General features: G+C 39.9%; 1 protein-coding gene and 1 non-coding gene across 2 annotated transcripts; one reads left to right on the top strand and one right to left on the bottom strand.

The window, feature by feature from the left end:
- The first annotated feature begins 1,619 nt into the window (after positions 1-1,619).
- Positions 1,620-21,340, top strand: msh4 (mutS homolog 4). Its single transcript, XM_048227424.1, has 21 exons — positions 1,620-2,155; positions 2,463-2,567; positions 2,779-2,945; positions 3,308-3,418; positions 5,202-5,317; positions 6,246-6,419; positions 6,547-6,676; positions 7,829-7,871; positions 8,598-8,665; positions 10,003-10,077; positions 11,344-11,408; positions 13,045-13,214; positions 13,366-13,502; positions 14,560-14,663; positions 14,783-14,907; positions 15,252-15,452; positions 16,406-16,524; positions 16,858-16,986; positions 19,087-19,255; positions 19,530-19,618; positions 20,959-21,340. Exons 1-21 carry the CDS (start codon positions 1,954-1,956, stop codon positions 21,151-21,153), a joined length of 2,694 nt encoding a protein of 897 aa, XP_048083381.1. The 5' UTR covers positions 1,620-1,953; the 3' UTR covers positions 21,154-21,340.
- On the bottom strand, positions 15,909-16,099 carry LOC125284759. Its single transcript, XR_007191929.1, has one exon. It is a non-coding gene; the product is annotated as a U2 spliceosomal RNA (small nuclear RNA).
- Positions 21,341-21,898: the final 558 nt, after the last annotated feature.

Here is a 21,898-nt window from a genome sequence, read left to right on the forward strand (position 1 = left end):
GTAACTACGTACCAATGCTAGACATTTTGCAGCTTCAAAACCATCAGCCTCTAGCCACCAGTGCTATGAGCAAAACAAATTACCTTACAGCCCTGCTTCAGGATGAGTAAGGTTGTGTATTGGCAAGAATCTGGTGTTACGGTATGTATTGTGGTGAAGGGGTTATGAATCATAACTATTATGAATCAATAACTTATGATTAAATCTAGGTGATTTGCAATGTTCTGTCTAATTATAGAAAAAAACTGTCTGTTATATAGTATAAGAGACATACCACTATGCTAAAACATTGCATTTGTCCCAGTCCCTGCCAGTATCCAATATCATACTGCTGCTTGTTGTGCTGTCTGAAATTAACACGGGATATCAGTTAAAAAATGAAGGAGTTTTTGAGAATCAGTATAGTATCAAACAAAACTCAATACTTAAGTGTATCTATATTCCACCTTTAAAGATAAGAACATATTGCATTTAATTCTGGTATGTAGCTCCAAAGTCTAAGATTTATCCAAAGATGTTTTACTGTCCACTCCTGTTATTGTGTTACCACTACAATTGTGAGTGTCAAGAAATGGAATTGAGATTACGATTGTTTTTCTCTGTGATAGGTCCAAATAAAAAAATCAGTATACTAGGCCACAGATCTTCAACAAAAGGTCCCCTAGGGCAGTGGTTTTCAAAGTGGGGGCCGGGGCCGCGAGGGGGTGCCAGGGGGGCCTCAACAAGTTGGAGGGGAAAATAAAAGCAATAAATAAATACATTTGAAACATTTAAAATATACTATGAGGGTTGTTATACAATGCCATTATAATAATGTGACGCATATCTGAACATATTTCCCATGATAATTACTGGGAATAATAGTAGAGTGATGGCTCTCATATAGCAGAAAGCCCCAAATAATTTTTTTACACACTGTATGCTCCATCGCGATGTGGTTGTGGCTAAAATAATTATTATATTAGCTTAATGTATTTTTACATTTGCCGTAGTATTGTCAATGGGTTTAATTAATAAAACATCAAGGGGGTCCTTGGCCAGAACCTAGTGGTATTTGGGGGGCCTTGTCGTGGAAAAGTTTGGGAACCCCTGCCCTAGGGGGTCCTAATCACCCCCCCACAACACCAACAAAAAAAACAGTTTCCTGATGGTCCACTGGCAGTTTGTCAACAAATCAAATGCCAGACATTCTGCCACTGATGCAATCTTTTTATTTATTTATTCATTAATAGGCCTACTTCATCCTCCTGCATTTTAATAGCATTTCATGTATTCTCTTAATATTCACAACAAGTTCAATTAGAAGTGATGGTAACATTAGTGGACCAGAAGTGGCTCACCACTGATAGCCCACCAGTGGACCAATATCTGCAAATCTGATTTTTTTTATATCGGGGGAGCTGTTTATGAACTGACTAAAGATGAACTGCACACTAATACAGTAACCATGATACGCGATTTCTAAGCTAAAACATTTTTGTCACATAGATCAAACATCTCGACACATCGGCAAAATGCCGTCTGTAGACAGCCCATGCTGCAGAGTGGTAGCAGTTTCCACTTACTGACGTTTAAAATATATTTGTTACCAATCAAATTCGCCCTCAATATTCTGATATAATTTACCCGCTTTGGCAGTGGACAAGGTCACGCTATGGTGGCCACTCTATCCCTCCGAGTCACACACCTAGCCTAGACGCACCCTAGCGGCAGAACATCTTTCAGTAGCCTAGCGCAAGTTGCGCGCGACAGAATTGTGTCTACCACAGAAGTGATTATTAGCAGAGAATGTCTATTAGTCAGATCTGACTTTTGAGCTAACGTTATGGAATAAGGTTAATCAGACATTGCGAACTTTAATAGTTTAACCTGAGAGAAACAGGTGTCATCGCTTAGTTTTGTTTATTTACAAGTATTTAACATTAGATCCCGGTTTTAGAAAAAAAAGAAGATATGGCCGCAACATCAGAGAACAGCCTTAGCGCTGCAAGTAATGCTAACATTACCCATTTCAATGTAAAATCAACTGGACCATCAAGTTCATTTCTTTCTTCTGAAGGACAGTCAACTCCATACCTTCTCGGCCCATACGCCAAGAGGTCATGTCCTCTTTCAACATCAGAGGCAGACACTCCACAGACAGATGCAAATAACAGTAAGTAGTTTTTACTGCTTGCTTAGCTAACTTTAGTTAGCATCACAGCTAACTTGTGCTTCAAAGTTCGCCGCCACCTACCGTAGCAATTTTTGACAGACATAACCCCCATTGACTGTATAATGTTAGATTTAGCTCTGTCATTAACATACGGATATGCACTTTTTGGATTTTTTGGGGCAGTGAAATGTGAAGAGTGAAAAAGTTGCACAACAAATTATTGTTCACAAGTGACCTTCAGGTGAATTACTGTCATTCTCTGATTATAGATAATGAGCAGTCAGTAAACAATGTTTCTTTGTAACAGCATCTGGTCAGTTGAACAATAGTTTCAGATCTTTCAACCGAATTTCAAGGACTCCAAGGTTGAAAAGAACACCAAGAGCGTCCACGCCTCAGACAGACCACACAAGTAAGCTTATTTGTTTAATTAAGCTCCTATCAAAAATATTTGCAAAATCTTTCCAAAATGAGTTAGCAGATAAATGTGTTGCACCTTGGAATTGCCATGGTGATATTTGCATCCTCTGAGTCTGTGCTGTTACTGCTTCTTCATGGTGTGAAAATATGGTTCTTGCTTTGGCTTTCTCTGAGTAATTTTCTCTTGTTTATTTGTCTCATAGCAGTGACAACTGGCTCCTCTGCAACATCAACCAATGCTGTGTCAGTGATAGTTGCTGTGGTGGAAGGACGGGGGTTGGCCAGGGGTGAAATTGGCATGGCAAGCCTTAACCTGAAATGTCCGGAACTTATACTATCACAGTTTGCAGACACTGGTACCTATGCAAAGGTGTGTTCATAAGTAAAACCTATATTTATAAGTGAATGAAATTCATCATATTACAATGCATTCATTTTCACATGTTCATTGCTGCTACTGATACAATTTTGTGCAAATGGTTAGCAGCACACTGGGCTTCACAAGTGCGGATATACTCCATCCATGCAACTGACATTAGAGCTGTTAATTAATTTAATGCTCCATCATATAACCCCAAAAGATAAAGGATAAAGCCATTGATATTTGCATTCCTCGCAGTTCTTTAATTTGCTAAATTATTGCTATTACTAAGGGGCATTCTGGTGTCCTGGGACTGGACAAAAGTTTGGTAAATGTGTTGAGTATAAGTCCTCACTGCCTTTCTATTACAGGTGGTAACCAAACTCCACATCTTGATGCCTTTGGAGATTTTGATGCCAGACACAGTCAGTGAAAAGGGCAAGGGCACAAAGCTCTATAACTTAATCACAGAAAACTTTCAGGTATCTACAGCTGCTCCTCTACACAAACATAACCTTGCTTAATTACCCTCATACCTGACATATGATTTTAGATTTAGATTTTGCAAGTTTAAGTCTAAAACTGGTGAGCTAGTAGCGACCTAGCATGCAAAACCTTGCAAATATCACCAAGAGTCTTATTGACACACTTCTAGAAGCTTGTTGTCAATGTTGTACTATGAAATGCTTTCTTTCTTTTTTGCATATCCAGGATGGCTGGTAGGAATGACAAGTGTTTATCTGTCCTTCACATGACCATATACCATCAAAAAAATTTTTTAGATGATACCAAGTAGTTGCATGATAAACCATATCTGAAAAAGTGGCCAATTGTTGCACAGTGTTGCTTTAAATGATATGGTCATTGTAACTGTATGTACACACCGCCACCGACTTGCTGCAAAACACGCTCTGGCAGTCCCGTTTTGGATGCTTGAACCTAGGTATTCCAGAGGCCTGCTGAAATGTTCAGTTATATGCTACATTTTAAAAGAACACTTCGGACACCATGTTAATTTTATTGATTCTCTATATCACTCATATAGACCTTGAACAAGTATTACATTTTTCTAAAAACACTAACTTGGCCTCTCGTTTTCGTTAGTACAAACACTAAATGGAACAGATGTTTTGAATGAACTGAACATAGGTTTTGTATTCTCAACTGTGTACACCTCACTTTGAATTGGTTGGCGGTCTGAACTAGCCTGGAAATCCAGACCCAAATCTAGAAAGAATTAGGGTCTGGCTATGAGTAATGAAAATGGCCCAACTCGAGGGGCGGCACCAAGCATGCATTTGAAACTCTCACTGCACGCAATAGACCGCAACCGTCCCGCCCAATGCCGATTCCGGAAGTAAGAATTCAATACAATTTCTCCATTGACAGCTGGATTACAAGCTGTTTTTCTCAACTTGAAAGTTGAATTTACTCAATGGAAACGGTATGAAGTTAGTCATTTTCTTGTGTGAGATTAAAATAGAAGCATGTTAAACTATCGTTAGGCTGCAAATGTTCGAAATATGTTAGTTTGTAAAGGCTCATGGGATGAGTAGTTCCTTGGAAATTAAAATATGTACACAGTCTTGTACCTTTGCCTTTTTTCGTTTATGTGTTTTTTACGAGTTTTTTTGCTCGAAATGATATGTTGTATGATTATGAGACACGTCGTAGCTGGTTAGCCTAAGGCATGGTCTGAAACTCTATACGGATTTTTCCAGATGTAGATTTGAGAAATTAATGGGAAACTTACTTCCGGAAACTAAGCTCTCTCTGAGAAGGGGCGGGACTGTTGCACTCTATTGGATAACACTACAACCAATGTTTGCTGATTGATTTCGGACTTTGACGTAGCAGGGCTGTCGTCGTCTGTTTAGCTCGCCTCTGGCCTGCCTATATCAGAAACACTGATGTAATTGGTGCAGCTTGGCTCCAATGGCATGGGTAATGAGCATCATTACAGATTGCCAGAGTGACTGCTGAGCAAATTCAAATTTTGCTCTCGCGAGAACTCTGGGTTTCCAGGGTAGGTCTGAACCGTGTCATGGCTCATTTCCATAAAGTTTCAACTTATATTACTGCTTGACGCTCTGGTTGTTCAAAACTCCCAATTCGCGATGCTGACGGAGTTGCAGCTTCTCGCTGCCGAGAGAAACAAGCTTTCATTGAAATTTAATTACTTCCGGTAAAAAGTTGGCGGCTGTGTGTACAGTAAGAGATTGTCAAAAATACTTCTTGATCGATTTTGTCTCCACTGTTGTCCAGAATGTGACTCTTACCACCGTACAGAGAAAATATTTCAATGAGAGAAAAGGTTTTGAGTACATCCAGCAACTTAGTGCTCCAGAAATAAGCACAGTTTTCATGGAAGTTCAAACTAAGTAAGTTACCCTGTCTAGACCGGACACACACACACACACACACATTTTTCAGAGTTTTTAACTTTTTGGATCCATCAGACAAGTAGCACAATTTTATTACGCTGCTAGCACTGCGTAGCCACATAGGGTTGGTTAAAGTTGTAAACACCAAGGCCAGAACAAGCGAATGGTGGATGGCAGATATTATAACTAGTCAGGTAGTTAAGTTATTGACTCCATGCTGACGTCTGTAAAAATAATATGCTGTGGGTAAAAGTGTGGTGTTTTTGCAGGCGTATGGTTGCCAGCATGTATGCAATTTCTCCTCTAATTGATGTGTGCTATTTACTCACATCAGTCAGTATAAGTATAGTATAAGTAAGTATATATACTCTTTTGATCCCGTGAGGGAAATTTGGTCTCTGCATTAGAGATTAGTGTGTGCTCTGTACACACAGTGAGGTGAAGCACACACTAATCCCAGCGCAGTGAGCTGCCTGCATCAACAGCGGCGCTCAGGGAGCAGTGAGGGGTTAGGTGCCTTGCTCAAGGGCACTTCAGCCGTGCCTACTGGTCATGGTTCGACCCTCCGGTTACAGGTCCGAAGTGCTAACCATGTAATATGTCACTGTGACCTGGATTTTGGTCAACTATTTGGAAACTAATTTCCTCGCCCCTGTTACCCATGGGCCTTCTTTTCTTTTCTCTGATTGTCTAACACTCTGTAAAGTGCCATGAGACATGTGAAATTGAAACTATTATGCTTGGCAGAAAAAGGGCTCTGTTAATATAGAAATGTATTAGCACAGAGTTAAGTAGTTTCTTTGGACAAGTCATCTCAGTTTATCTTTGAGGGAGTAGTCAATGAAAAACTGAGTATTTATATCTAAAGTTTGCTGATTTAATGTAATGTGTAATGTTTGTGTAATTTATATCTTATCTTTCCAAGATACTACTGTCTTGCTGCATCGGCTGCTCTTCTTAAGTACTTTGAATTCGTTCAAAATTCCATTTATGCCCCACGATCCCTAAAAGTGAGTTTCCAAGGCAGCGACCAGACAGCTATGATAGACTCAGCCTCTGCTAGCAACCTGGAGTTGGTGGTCAACAACAGAGATCACCGGTTGGTTGCATCTTGAAGTGGGATTGCTTTTTTGTTTAAAACTAACACTGGCAACTGCCTAATGCCTTTAACACCAACAACGCCAGCAGATATGAACATGTCTTAAGATGTCTGTCTGTTTGTTAAGGAGCAACCATTGTTTGCTGGGTGTGCTGAACTACACTAAAACACCAGGAGGGGAGCGACGACTTCGATCCAACATTCTGGAACCTCTCGTGGATGTGGATACCATCAATATCCGTCTAGACACCTTACAGGTCTGACAGCCTATTTATTATAGTTCTTATCTCATCCGCGAGAAATCACCTCATGTACCGTCTGAAGGTTCATTAATTAGGGGTCCAAGCAGTGCAGCTAAAAGTGGTTGTGCAGCAAAAACCGTAAAGTCCAGGAATGTGAAACGTCACAATATGGTCCCAAAGACCTGCCCACCACAGCCCTTGCACAGCGGTGCACAGTCATGGCCGTGAGGAATATCACATAGCAATGGAAGCCCAAGAAGCTTACATATTGCATCGCAGTACATGTATGCGCCACCTAGTTAAAAAGGAAAAAACAAAAATTAGGTGTTGCAATCGCAGGTGTCTCTGGCTGACAGGGTAAAAACTGCACAAAATTGGAGGTGTAGGATCATTCTGACACGCAGTGAGGGGTTAGGTGCCTTGCTCAAGGGCACTTCAGCCGTGCCTACTGGTCGGGGTTCGAACCGGCAACTCTCTGGTTACAGGTCCGAAGTGCTAACCAGTAGGCCAGGTCTTGTAGTAGGCTGTGTACAGGTGTTGCAGTATGCTATGTCCAGGTGTTGTAGTAGGCTGTGTACAGGTGTTGTAGTAGGCTGTGTAGAGGAGAGAGAGAGAGGCCAATGCATCCTGTGTGCCCCTCCTTTGTCTGTATGCAAACTGAAAGAGATCCAGGAATGGTGAGAAATGTTGGACGTGATGTTTTGGACCAGATTCTCAAGGCATTTCATTATGCTGGAGGTCAGAGCTACAGGCCTGTAGGGGTTTAACTGTGATTAGTGTTTTTTTTTGGAACAGGGATGATGGGTTATGTTTTCCATGTTGCTGTGATTGAGGTTCAACGTTATCTGAGAGAAATAACAAAGGGTTTTTCCAGACGGAAAAGAAAATGTTGAAACCCTATACTGCAGTAATGGGAAGAGTTACCATTTGACGGCTACTTTAAAAAAAAAAAAAGACCTTCTGTGGCATTTTGTGGTGTTTCTCTGTTGTTTCATTCCTTGTCATGAATAGTATTTTAGTGAATGGGAAAGACGTAATTTAATGCACATGGTTCTACAAAAACTTGAAACCTGTGTACTAAACTTACTTAGGATCTGTTTTTTTTTCCTCGGACTCGTTTGTGGACAATATATTAAACACTCTTACTCGTTGCTTTATCCTCTGCAGGAATTCCTAGAAGACGAGGAGCTCTTTTTTGGCCTGAAAAATGGTAAGATGCCCTGTTTGTGAAGACTTGAACTCTGTCTTAGACTTTGGCTGTACAAAACAGTCCTACTTGGAGCAATATTATTTTTTAGTTGAGGCAATGTTATTGTTATTAGTTCAGATGATTACATGTTTAGTCAGCTAGAAAGTCTGTAGTTTTCCATGCTAACCCTATGACGTTTCCATCCTCAATGACTCATCTATCGTCAAATGTTATGGTAGGTGCTACAACTTTTCAGCCTCTTAGCTGTTTTAAAATCACTGTAATTTAAAAAAGAATTATGGATAGACAAATCTAAGATTTCATTTGTGAGATGCAGAAGAAATGCTGGAGGATTGTTTGACTTCATCTGCCAAAGCATAGTAGAGGAAGTGTGAGGGTCTGGCGGTGGTTTGATGGTGGTAAAGTGGAAAATTTGTATACAAAAATAGTGTACCCGTTATTGAACACACAGTGGGAACAATAACATATGACTCCCTGCTCCGCCTCATTATTAGTAATAACAACAGAGGGAACTACAATACAGCGCATTATTATCAGAGTATTCCCCAACTGCAGCCATTTTACAAAATCGTCTAAGCTGCTCAATTTCCATTGTGACAATCAAGTTTACCACAATTCACAAAAGCCAATGTAGTGTTTGTAAATGTAGTAATTCAGATGACAGGACATTTATTTTCTATGCACTGTGATTGTGCAACTACCTAATACAATTCTGTCTTTTCGCAGCCATCTCACATTTTCTGGATATAGATCAGCTGCTGTCTGTCCTCATCCAGATTCCAAAACAGGAGACGGTAAGGTGCTGGAGTTGGTGTGAGCTTCTATACACTATTTATTGTTTAGGTATGATGCTTTTACTGTATGTGAAGCTATACACAATATTTTGGATGGTGATGGGAGTTGGGTCTACAGCCTCATGATGTAATGACTTGCATGCATCACAGAATATTTTAGATGATAAAACAAATGAAAATGGCATGGGCAAAAATGATGGTACCCTTAAAGGAGAAATTTGTAGGATTATTACCGAACGTTCTGTAGGCCAAAATCAAAACACTGGTGAACGTTCTCAAGACTACCTAGACGCGAGCCTCTTCTGGGTTGCCAGATGTAGGCTAATGCAGACTTAGTTAACGTTAGTTGACCTGCAGCTGCTTAAACGTTTCTCCAACCATGACCCAGCTACACATTACGGAAACAGTGAAAACAAAAAATACCTCTCTAACCAACGTGACATATTTAGCTGAAGTTAGCGATGCAGATGAAGTTAAGCCTAGGCTGTTGTGGAGAAATATGGCCAGCTCTGCGTCAGACTTTATATTCTTCGTTTAACGAAGACGTCGCCATCTCAGGAAGCTCCTCCGATGTCCACTTAATTGGTTTCTTGTTGTAATTTGGGTAATTTGCCTGCCTCTTGTAGGCTACTCGTTCATGACTACAACTGACAGTTGACTGCTGTTGACAGTTGGCCTTTGCTAATTTGGCAACCCAAATGGGAGGACGCACCAGCCCATTATTAATACGCTATTCTAGAATTAATCATTAAAAACATAAACGAAAATTCCAAGAGATTCCGCCCCATAACTCATTTTTTTTCACTGGTTTTACGGGGGTTTACGGTTTATAGGAATGTCGGCAAATAAGCCATTACTTCAATTCATCGTGTTTCCTTACTCTCTGAAGACATATGGTGATAATTTTTGGAATGGTTACAATTTATTTTCCATTATTTCCTACATACTGGTCCTCCAATCGTTTCCCCTTCAACAATGCCTTACTTTCTGTGCAATTAGTCTCCCACAATCATGCTATAAAACAACTTTTTTTTTTTTTTGGGCTTTTTATGCCTTTAACGATAGTACACTGGAGACTGACAGGAAGTGAATGGGAGAGAGAGTCGGGGTGGGATCCGGAAAGGACCACGGGCGGGAATTGAACCCGGGTCGCCGGCGTGCAGGTGCCCCAGCCAGTTGCGCCACAGCTGGGGCCTATGAAACAACTTTTTTTAGGGAAAACGTCAACAGGATCCTATGAATTGTTGAAATGTCTTTGTATGAGGTTCTCCAGGTTAATGTGTAATTAATGTGTTAATATATGTAATGATGTTGGTTGATGTTTTATCCTGTTTTAGGTCCAGGTAGCTGAGGCCAAGATCACCCATGTAATTCAGTTAAAACACACCCTGGAACTAGTACCACCTCTGAGGGTAAGAGGGCCAACTTGTGCAGATACAGACACTGCTGAAGGCTGTTCAATATGATTTGTGCACAGATACAGACACTGTCTATCATAAGGGCCATAAATGATGAGCAAAGTAAGGGATAATGCATGAAGTATAGAACGCCGGTCATTATTGGGAAAATAAGTCCCTACAGGGCGAACCGGACCCCGACGCGCAGCAGCGTTCTATACATTATCCCACTTATTACAGGCCTTCTTGCCAAAACGAAATAATAAACTCCCCATGATATGACTTTAGCCTACATAGCCTAGCCTATTTGTTACCGTTCATCGTGGCATTTGCTGCTCGCAACAACACACGCTGATTGAATCAAACATTCTTTAGAACACAGCTGATCAACCGTCTGCTTTCACTTTTAAATGAAGTTCCAGTCCTTGAGTAGTGATATGAAAGACCTGAATTAGAAGCACAAACTCTGTTGCAATTGACAGCGGTCCTTATTTTTTTCAGAAGTCCTTTCCTCAAAAATAATGACTGCTAGAACTTTGGGAAATCCCATTCAAGTCAATGGAGCGTTCTACTTGCCTTGTGAAGAGCCGTGTAATAACTAAGGCTATTGTGTGCCGTTTGGAAGCATTGAGCTGATCCACCAATGTTTAGGTTTAGGACTTTGCTCATGGTATTAAATTGGCAAAGAGATTTTGCCCTATATTTTTTTTTTTTTAGATTTTGCCACTTAGATAAGGGCCCTAAATCTGTCTTAAAATGTTAATGTTGATTAACATTAGCAGCAGTTGTTCCAGCTTGTATAGAGTAAAAATGTTGTGAATATCCATGTAGTGCTTCATACCTAACTTTGCTAATGTATACACTGCAAAAACTGCTCATCTAATAAAATCTAACCAAGTTTTATGAATCTCATAACAAGATCAAAAAATTTAGTTGTTATTGTTTTCAGTATACAGAGACTTACGCGTGAAATCACTAATCTAATTTTAAGACGTTTCAATCCTGAATTTGGCTGCCAATGCGTTGAACAAATTTGTCTTGATAAGACTCCTTAACATAAGTCAAACTCTTATTAAAATGAAACTAAAATTATCATCTGAGAGAGGTAAGGTAAGGTAGGTAAGTCTCTTTATACTAAAAAACAACACCAAATAGATTTTCTGATCTTAATATGAGATTAATAACATTTGGTTAGATTTTATTTTTTGCAGTGTGTGTATTGCATATTACTGTATGTGGCATCTGCTGTGTAAAATATATAAATGTTAATGATTTGAACAGGCGGTCCTAAAGAACTGCAAAACAGCACTGCTCACTGCTTATTCTGCTATGCTGGAAGATAACAGGTGAGAGGGCATATGTGATTTTATCTCAACTTCAAATTTTTAACAATGTCAAACAATAAAACAATGTTTTAACAATAACAAATATGAAAAATATCATTATCATCAAATTTTAACTAAAATAGGTTTTTCAGAAAACACAAAAAAGTTAACCAAAAATTGAATTGAGTTGAATTTAATTGAAAAAGACTTATGCCATTATTTTAGGAAGCTGACAATATCAAATTTTAAGTTATCTAATATCAGTAAGATCTTTTATCATAGAGCATCATTATTTGCATTCATACTGTATGTAAAAAAATCACTCTTGAGGAAACAGTTTAGAAATAGTGATCTTGTTGCCACCATATGATTTATGGAGAAGGAGGTTTCATAACTGATTAGAGAAGGCTTTACGCAACAAAATACAAATTCATGTGCTATTCACTTCTGATTTGCTATCCATTGGTGTCTGATAATTTTTCTTCTGAAGGAGGTTTCATAACTTAAAAAATAGGGCCCCATATCTGATTAGGCAGAAGGTACAAGGGCCCTTCATGACATTCTAAAGTGCATATCAAAAGTCTATTCAATTTAAGTGGATGTCCAGTTCACATTGGGAGGGGTTTCTTTATCAAACGTGGAGCGAAACAAGGTGTTCCTAGGTTTTTAATCAGTCATATGGGTGTGTTTGGGGCGTGACATCATTTTAAACCAATGAGAATGACATCTGTCATTCCTTTAACGGCGCTAACGCTACGATATGTCAAATAAATGCATCGGTATTTTGGCATTCAACGGCGATTTTGAAGGAGGCTGCTTTGCAGACCCGTATGGAATAGTCATTCTTAAACCATGCTTTACTAAAACCTAGCATAGCCTTCACGATTTGCACTCGCCTATTATTTGAACTCATTGGCAAAGTGAAACTAACTTCACTATAGTAAAACGACAAGACAGTTATATGCAGTTACTTTTACTATTGACTGACAATGGGTTACCACCGAAAACATAGGCTGGAAAAAGCAACACTTACCCTATTGCTCAAATGACTGAATAAAACAACATTTATCCTGCAGAGGAGTTGCTTATATCTCGTGACATTGCGTCTTCAGCTGTGCTCCATCCTGTCTCTCGCCTCTCCCCTAATCACTTTTAACCATCATTACCAATTTGCAAATGATGGTGAATAACTACTCATCATGAGATGTACAGTATTTTGTAATATCTTTATTCTAATTATGTTTCCTATTGTAATCGTGCAATTTGTAATGCTTTGCATGGACGTGCGCTGGTGTGCCAACTCGCCATTGACTTCTGACCAGGTTTAGGTGGTGTACGATAGCGATTTTTAGACAACGCGCCAGGCCCCTCCCTAGGTTGTTAATTGCCACACCCCTGGACGCAATGTTTAAAAAATAAACGTGCAAAATAACGAATTAAACTTTGCGTGGGTGAAAAACGAGTTTTACGCCATGCGCTGGTGTCCAAAATACAACCCCAAATGTTTTTTTAGATTTAGAGTCTCTTTCTATATTTAAATGCAAAGTGCACATTTCACTCAGGCACATTGAACAAATCCTTCTTTCAATCACTGATGTACAAATAAATTAATTTAAGAGGTAACTTCACTCACATCACCTTGTTTTTGATGTCTCAGATTTGAACTCATTCTGGAGCAGGTCAAGACGGTGATCAATGATGACGTCAACTACATGAATGGCAGTCTGAACATGCGCACACAAAAGTGCTATGCTGTACGGCCTAACATTAATGAATTCTTGGATATTGCCCGAAGAGCATACACTGAAATTGTTGATGACATCGCAGGTGATTTTTAACTTTTTTTAAGCAGTTGTATTAAATGTTTGTAAAAAGAAAAAATAATAATAATTAAAATGACCACCATTTAACAGTAGTAAACCGTTTACAAATTAATTCAGATGGTGTTAATTCAGATGTATTTGCTGTTAATGCACAGGATTAGTGGATCAGGTGGGAGAGAAGTACAGCCTGCCCTTGCGGACCAGCTTCAGCACAGCCCGAGGATTCTACATCCAGATGAGGCTGGAGGGTGTGGCTTTGCCAGGAGGACAGATGCCCACAGAGTTCATAAAGGTCAGACTATTACTCAATTGCTAATTAAGGCCATCCATACAAATATGTTTGTTTAACTTAACTGGGCCGACTCAAATTAGCCCCGACACAATTTTCACTGTCTTTTCTGCCTACTATAACTTTCTGTTGTGACAGAGCAATATAGTTTTCCTTTTCAAACTACCCATACGTTTTTAAAAGAATATATATATATATTAGCACCATATTAATCACACTTTGACTGCTCTGTAGTAAAATGAATGAAAAGAGAAGAGACTGCGAGTCACTTGGCACAATAGAGCAAATAGGCTCTATGCACGACTTCTCCTCCAGCATGCACGACTTCTCCTCCAGCATGCACGACGTCTCCTCCAGCATGCACGACTTCTCCTCCAGCATGCACGACGTCTCCTCCAGCATGCACGACTTCTCCTCCAGCATGCACGACGTCTCCTCCAGCATGCACAACGTCTCCTCCAGCATGCACAACTCTTCCTCCTGTCATAGCCTACTGATGTTACTGAACTGGTTAGATACATTTGGCTGTGTTGTTCAATAAGAAATAGCCTACTATATTAAAACTGACAGGCTAGTAATCTGTCATTTTCTGTCATAGCCTACTGATGTTACTGAACCGGTTAGATAACTTTAGCTATGTTGTTCAATAAGAAATAGCCTACTATATTAAAACTGACAGGCTAGTAATCTGTCATTTTCTGTCATAGCCTACTGTGTACAGTGCAAACAGGAAGTGGCCCAGTGCCCTGCGTAGAGTCCATGGTGGAGATTAATTCATTGACCAATGACTTGTTCAATTTCCACTGTATTCGAAACGGGGGGGGGGGGGGGGTCACCCCAAGGGGTCACCCCAATCACCTAAAACCCCAATACCTACCTACCTGCCCATCCTGGCGTGAATAAATTGTATATTTTCACTACTCCTTTATCCCTATGCTTAATGATCAGTACACCTTCAGACCATTCAGGAACTCTGATCTTATCACTTTTGTGTAGTGACATGAAAAATTAAGTCACCCATAGTTGGATCACATGCCTCCATTTTATGCAACAATGACAGGTTACAAAGTACAAGAGCAACTATAGCTTCACAACAGCAGATCTGATACGAATGAACGATCGCTGTGATGAGGCCTTACGTGAGATCTACCATATGTCTTACGTGTGAGTATCATACCAGTAATAAGAGTACCACACAGATAATGTCTTATGTAACTCTCCTCAAGAGATTTTTCATGTTTTTTTGTTTTGTATTTTACTTTCTCACTTTCTCTTTCTCTTAGGGTGGTGTGTAAGTTGTTGACTGTTGTGACTGATCACATTCACTGCTTGTACAAGCTGTCTGATGCCGTGTCCATGCTGGACATGCTGCTGTCTCTAGCTAATGCGTGCACAGTCTCTAAGTACGGTATGTGTCCTGGCAAAACCTGTGTATACACTTCATAGAAGAAAACAATGGAATGGCAATAATGTTTATTGTTTAATATTTAAAGCAAACAGCTGATATGGGTCTTATTATTAGGAAAATTAAGGACAAGGTGGAGTTTCTTTAGCGAATTACAATAGTTTTTGCACCTTGAAAGTGCAAAATACACATACATTTTCCACATGTATGTGTATTTAGACATGCCTTTCAAAAATACTGGTAGATAAACATATTCTTTTCTAATTTAAAGTTGCAAATGCTTGTATATGTTGTAATGGTTTGTATCGATGTTAATTGTATGCTCTGTAACAAAAACCCACTTCTAGTGCGCCCTGAGTTTACTGACACTCTTGCTATCAAGCATGGCCGCCACCCCATTCTGGAGCATATTGCTGGACAGCAGCCTGTCTCCAATAACAGCTACATCTCTGAGGGCAGCAACTTCATCATCCTCACAGGCCCCAACATGAGTGGCAAATCCACTTACTTGAAGCAAGTAGCTCTCTGCCAGATTATGGCTCAGCTCGGTTAGTGCTTAATTTTTACTAAGCAATTGTGTGTGTGAATGTTCAGTGTTATTATAATAAGTAAAGGTTTGTATGAAATAATCTATGCAATTCAGAACTTCTGTCTCATCTTAAACCCACTCAAGTAGGCAGAAAGATACATTCCTTTAACAGGAACCTGGAGCAGATCCCAGCTAAAAGAGGGTGCCCCATCGGCATAAGGCCAACGTGGGAAGTGTTTAGGATACATAGATTGTGTGTACATATGCATAAACAAAGGGGTAGATTGAGTAAGGTAGAGAAACGGCAGTGAAGCGGCCTACCGGGAATTCTCCCGATTCTCCCGATTACCCACCCCGGGGCTGTACTTGCGTATACAAGGAATTTGGTCTCGCATTTATCCCATCTGTGAATTAGTGAACACACAGAGCATACAGTGAACACACAGTGGAGTGAAGCACACACTAACCCGGAGCAGTGATGTGCACCCTTCCTGGAGTCACTGCAATACCGGGTCGATGCATGGAGCGGACGGAGTAAGCCCCTTCTCCGTCTCCCTGTTCCAAAAATCAGTTTAATATATGGTCCTCGGGTAGAGGACGTATCAGATATTAAACTGATAAGAACATATCCTACATTTGATCTTACCCAAAAGGCCAAGAAGCGATTTGTACAAAAAGAATGATTGGCTACATGTGGCCCACCATATTGAACTGCTGACTGCTGTTGGTGCATTCCCTCTATATTATATCGGAGTTATGTTCATACTTTGTTGCAAAAGACGCATGTTTGGTTTGTTTATTTTAGGGACCCCGAGAGCAAATCTTGTTTAGTGCTGCTTTTAAAACCACTAATACACAATTTTCCCCATAAGAATTCATAATTGATCATTAATTTGTATATAATGTATGAATGTGTGTGCGTGTAATGTATGCGTGTATAATGTATGTAATGTGTGTGCGTGTTTCTTTTAGGTTCATTTGTACCTGCTGAGTATGCTTCATTTCGCATTGCGGACCAGATCTTCACAAGAATTGGAGTTGATGACGATCTTGAGACAAACTCTTCCACATTTATGGTGGAGATGAAAGAGGTATGTTGGTTAAAATGGTAAATACCATATTATTAAATAAAAAATAATATTAATTTGATGTAGTTACTTCGCTTGACGGGTAGGCCTATTTTAGTTTTAGTATAAGACAATTGCATGAATTGGAAAATGGCCAGTACATTCAAAGGGTATAGGCTATCTGGCATTAGCCTTCCGATGAGACAGCTGTGGTTTAACATTTTTAGTTTGTTCCCCATTTCTGACCACTTCCTTCATTATTCTCATGAATCCATATGATTGAAATTGTCACTGTATGCTATCTGTAAGCTATCTGTGATTACATTTTTCAGTCTTTTCAATTGCATGTGCTTTCAGGTTGCGTATATAATCCACAACGTGAGTCATCGTTCGCTCATCATTATTGATGAGTTGGGGCGGGGCACTAGTGCAGAGGAAGGTGTTGGAATCTGTCATGCGATCTGTGAATTCCTGCTGAACATGAAGGTGCCAGTCTCAAAGATTAATTGCATTAAACACTAAAGGTTTTAAAATCATGCCCTCAGAGTGTAGCACTGTAGCTGCCTTGCTACTCTAGCTGATGACTGCAGCAACTCGAGCTAGGTAGCATACAGTAGTTTTTTTTTTTTCCGTACTGACAGTACTCAGTGACCTCAACAAACAGAGATGTATGTGAAAAATTGCCTTAGTTTTCCTTTGAGCTCTATTGTGTCCATTACGTGGTAATCAGTCTGTCAGTATTTGCTTTCTTTTGCAAACACTCACTTTGGGGACATCAGGGATATAGCAAATGTTGCCTTTTTCTGATCCAAGCAGAAGTGTGGATTCAAGGAGGATTTTAGGACCAAAATGGCATTAAATTTAAAAATAGGTGAAATTACAATACAGCGTTTGTGTCATGCCATATACATTTATTTATATTTTCACTGGATTTGTTCAGTTGATACTGAAAGTAATTTATTTGGATGCCAATAATTGTGTAGCCCACTATGTCCTAATTTCACTGTGACATTTTTACAGATCAAAATTACATAATCCAGCTAAACAGCTGTTTTGAGTTAAGGCTATATGTTTATTGTTAAGCTTATTGAATAACTTCCTGATAGAGAAGACAAACCATTTTGTGGAATGATGCATCATCATTTGAAATTTGCAACGATGACGTATCTCAACAATCTCTGGTAGCCTATAAGTGATATCACGCTCTGTCTGCCACTTGTTGTCTGTAGCTGATCGAAATGACATAAGCCTAAAGCTTTGATGTAAGGCTATATGTTTAGCCTATTGAATAACTTAATGATATAGAAGACAAACCATTTTATAGAAAAATGCATCATCATATGAGATTTGCAACGATATGACTCAAAAACGGTCTTTGGTAGCATAAGTGACGTCGCTTATGTCACTTATACGGGCATTCTGAAACGTTAAATAAAGCACTATTATCCTATCGCTCATTTAAATTTGGGACCTTGCAGTCAGAATTGTCATTTGTTTATTCAAAGTCTCAAGTTCAAAGGAACCTGGGCTATTCGAAGTGTCAGTTAAATGCACATAATTTTTACGTCATTTTGAATAGACCCGTGCATAGAACACGTGCATACCCGTGTTTGTTGGCGTGTTGTTGAAAATCTGCGGAAATATTTTATGGAAGCAAACTGCATACAGGGAATCTTTATTGTTAATGTCACCCATGATAATCATCCAAACATCTTGCATCTTAATCTGTGCTGTGCCCTGATTCAGTACTGTCAAAACTCGGCTCTGTCTCTGGTTCAGCAGTGTGGTGTGTGATAGGGGGAGTGGCTACAGTAGAGCGGAGAAAGTCAACGTGTGCTTCTTTTACCGATATATTTTGCATTACTTATCCAAACAACGTCAAACTTGGCACTGCACTTACTCGTGCCCGTAGCAACACAGTTCAAGTGTGAAATCAATCGGACCATCGGTTCGAGAGATATGCGAATAACAGACAGACACACACACAGACAGACAGACGTTCCTGCATCTGATTGATAAGATTACATCAGAAAAATCAGTTACGCTTTACTTGGATAGTTGACCCACAGAGACTTAACAGATCATCTATTAATATTCAAGTTCAGTATACAATTGTTGTTGAACAATTATTGAAACATCAAAACAACAAAATATATAGTAAAGGAAAAAAGAAGCAAACTCCGCTCCCCTCTGTTGACCAGCAGCAGTTTAATAACACTTCACATTACACACCACTATGCAGAATGTCTAGTACTGATATATTATAAATATTGAATGAGTAATAAATATGTGCCATAACTGAAGGAGTACACTGGCAAATAAATATTACTCAACATATGAGCAAATGAAAAAGGCTTTGAAAAAGAAAGATCGAAGGAAGAGAGAACGAGAAGTGGAAACAAGCAAAGCAACCAACATTAATACGTTGACATACATTAATAGCCGACATTAATACATTAATACGTTGAAATACATTAATAGCCGACATTATTACATGAATACGTTGAAATACATTAATGACCAACATTATTACATTAATATGTTGAAAGTCAGCTTGCTGACAGTTTGCGGCTTCATGTATTGCAGGCTTTCACCCTGTTTGCCACACATTTCTTGGAACTGTGCCAGCTGCAGACGCTGTATCCGAATGTGGAGAACCAGCACATGCAGGTGCAGCACACCCATGCAGAGGGCAGTGAGCGCGTGTTGTACACCTACCTGCTCAGCCGCGGGCAGTCTGAGGAGAGGAACTATGGTAACACACACACACACACATGTACACACACGTGTACAGGCACACACAAACTCACACACATACACAAACATACACACACACTCACATACACACACAAACACACACACACACACACACGTACACGTACACACACACACACGTACACACACAGTCTCATAGGCGTCATCTAGATGAATGAAACTGTCACAGAGCATGAAGTGGGGGGTTCAGTGCCTGCCCTGTCTTGTACATGTTAGATTCGGTTTTAAATGTCTCTCTTTTGTATGTGTCATAGGTATTAGAGCAGCAGAAATGACAGCTTTGCCAAGGACCATAATTCAACAAGCCAAAGCAATTGCTGCTAAAGTGAACCAGAAGTTATGGGTATGCTGACTTCACTTTCAAACTGTTAAGTACACGTCACATACATATTTTGTGTATGCCATCTTTCACACCTACGGTCATATGTATCAAATGGTCATATGATTTGTTGCTGAAAAAAACACGTAATTCACATCCCTTGCGTTTTGTACATGAGGGGTCAGTGGCCACATATTCCTACTAGGAACGTTGTTGAATTTTGTGAGAAGGAAGCCTGTGATCACACACCCCACTTATGAGATCTTTGTGCATAAACTACACACACATTAGCATCATGGGAGGTAGAAATTGACGTTGATGAAAGGCTTTCTTATTCAAATTAATATTGTGGAGCCTGCTCTTGGACAGCATGAGAGAGGATGGGGACAGTGGAAGAGTAGTGGTTAAGGAGCTGGGCTAGCATGCAGTAGTAGTGTAGTGGCACAGGAGCTGGGCTAGCATGCAGTAGTAGTGTAGTGGATAAGGAGCTAGGCTAGCATGCAGTAGTAGTGTAGTGGTTAAGGAGCTGGGCTAGCATGCAGTAGTAGTGTAGTGGATAAGAAGCTGGGCTAGCATGCAGTAGTGTAGTGGATAATTAGCTGGGCTAGCATGCAGTAGTAGTGTAGTGGATACGGAGCTGGGCATGCAGTAGTAGTGTAGTGGATAAGGAGCTGGGCTAGCATGCAGTAGAGTAGTGTAGTGGATGAGGAGCTGGGCTAGCATGCAGTAGTAGTGTAGTGGATAATTAGCTGGGCTAGCATGCAGTAGTAGTGTAGTGGATAAGGAGCTGGGCTAGCATGCAGTAGTAGTGTAGTGGATAAGGAGCTGGGCTAGCATGCAGTAGTGTAGTGGATAAGAAGCTGGGCTAGCATGCAGTAGTGTAGTGGATAATTCGCTGGGCTAGCATGCAGTAGTAGTGTAGTGGATAAGGAGCTGGGCATGCAGTAGTAGTATAGTGGCTAAGGAGCTGGGCTAGCATGCAGTAGTAGTGTAGTGGATACGGAGCTGGGCTAGCATGCAGTAGACTGAAAAGTTGTGGGTTCAGTACCCGGCTTCCACCATTGTGCCCTTGAGCAAAGCACTTGCTCCGGGGACAGTGGCCATTGTAATATAATTGACATAATAAGTCGCTTTGGATAAAAGTGTCTGCTAAATGAATAAATGTAAATGTTTAATTTGCGTTTACTTGGATGCATTTAAAGGACTCTCTTCTTTCAAGGTCTTGTTACAGTCTTTACACCATATTTTTTACTGAAATGTCCCTGTTAATATGCATACTGATTGTTGTTCCTTCTTTTTCATAATAAGTAATCTTGAGACAAGTGATTGATGATCATTAAGCATGTTGTCAAATTCTTCCCTAGGCCAAACAACACAGTGACCTTGACACTGTTCGTCAGCGAGCTGTCTACCAACTTGCCACGCGTCTAATCCAGACAGCACGCAATTCTCAATTGGATCCAGACAGCCTTCGACTCTATGTACAGGGGCTCAAGAAACAATATGAGGATGAGCTACAAATAGCCTCAGAAACTGCTGTAATATATACTGAAGAATGAGAGAGAAAGAGAGAGAGAGAAAGACTGCGACTGAGTCTGAGAAAGCAAAGAAACAAAATGTGGACAGTATTGTACCACATCCTTTTTAGTAAAACCAAAACAAATTCCCGCATCTTCATCCCTTTTATTCTTTAAAAAAAAAGAAGGTAAATAAATTATTTATTTTCAGAGATTTCTATAAATTGCATTAGTGACTACATGTGATTTCTGATTGTGTGCAATTTCTCACACCCACATACTCACAGAAATGAATGCCAGGAAGATGTCAATTTTAATCAAAAATTTGACAATTAACATCATAAATATAAGAAGTGTGGTGTGGGATATTATTACCTCACACACAATGTCTAATAAGATGACATTTCACCCAGGCATTCTGAATGCTGTCTTTATACATGTGATAGTATATTTTTACTACCATATTTCTCTTAAGACTCAATCAGGACGGTGCAAGATCAGGATCCAGGCATTTATTCTTTTTAATGAGGGGCCAGTGGCCCTCAAGGGAGAGAAGTACATGTTTGTTTCACCCCATTATGGATTTCACCAGATTCTCAGTATTCTCTGACTATACAGAAACAGTCTACCATATTTAAAGTTACACACAAAAGAAGGAGTGACCTACTAGTATGAATATGCAAGGTAAAGGTGTGGTGTGTGGGGGATGTGGCCTTTTGGCCAGCTTCTATTGTCTTTTAATTAAAACTACCCCCTTTCCTGGGAAGTTCCTCAGAGGCCTGGACAC

The sequence above is a fragment of the Alosa alosa genome, chromosome 19 (genome assembly GCF_017589495.1).
Source record: "Alosa alosa isolate M-15738 ecotype Scorff River chromosome 19, AALO_Geno_1.1, whole genome shotgun sequence".
NCBI classification, from domain to species: domain Eukaryota; kingdom Metazoa; phylum Chordata; class Actinopteri; order Clupeiformes; family Clupeidae; genus Alosa; species Alosa alosa.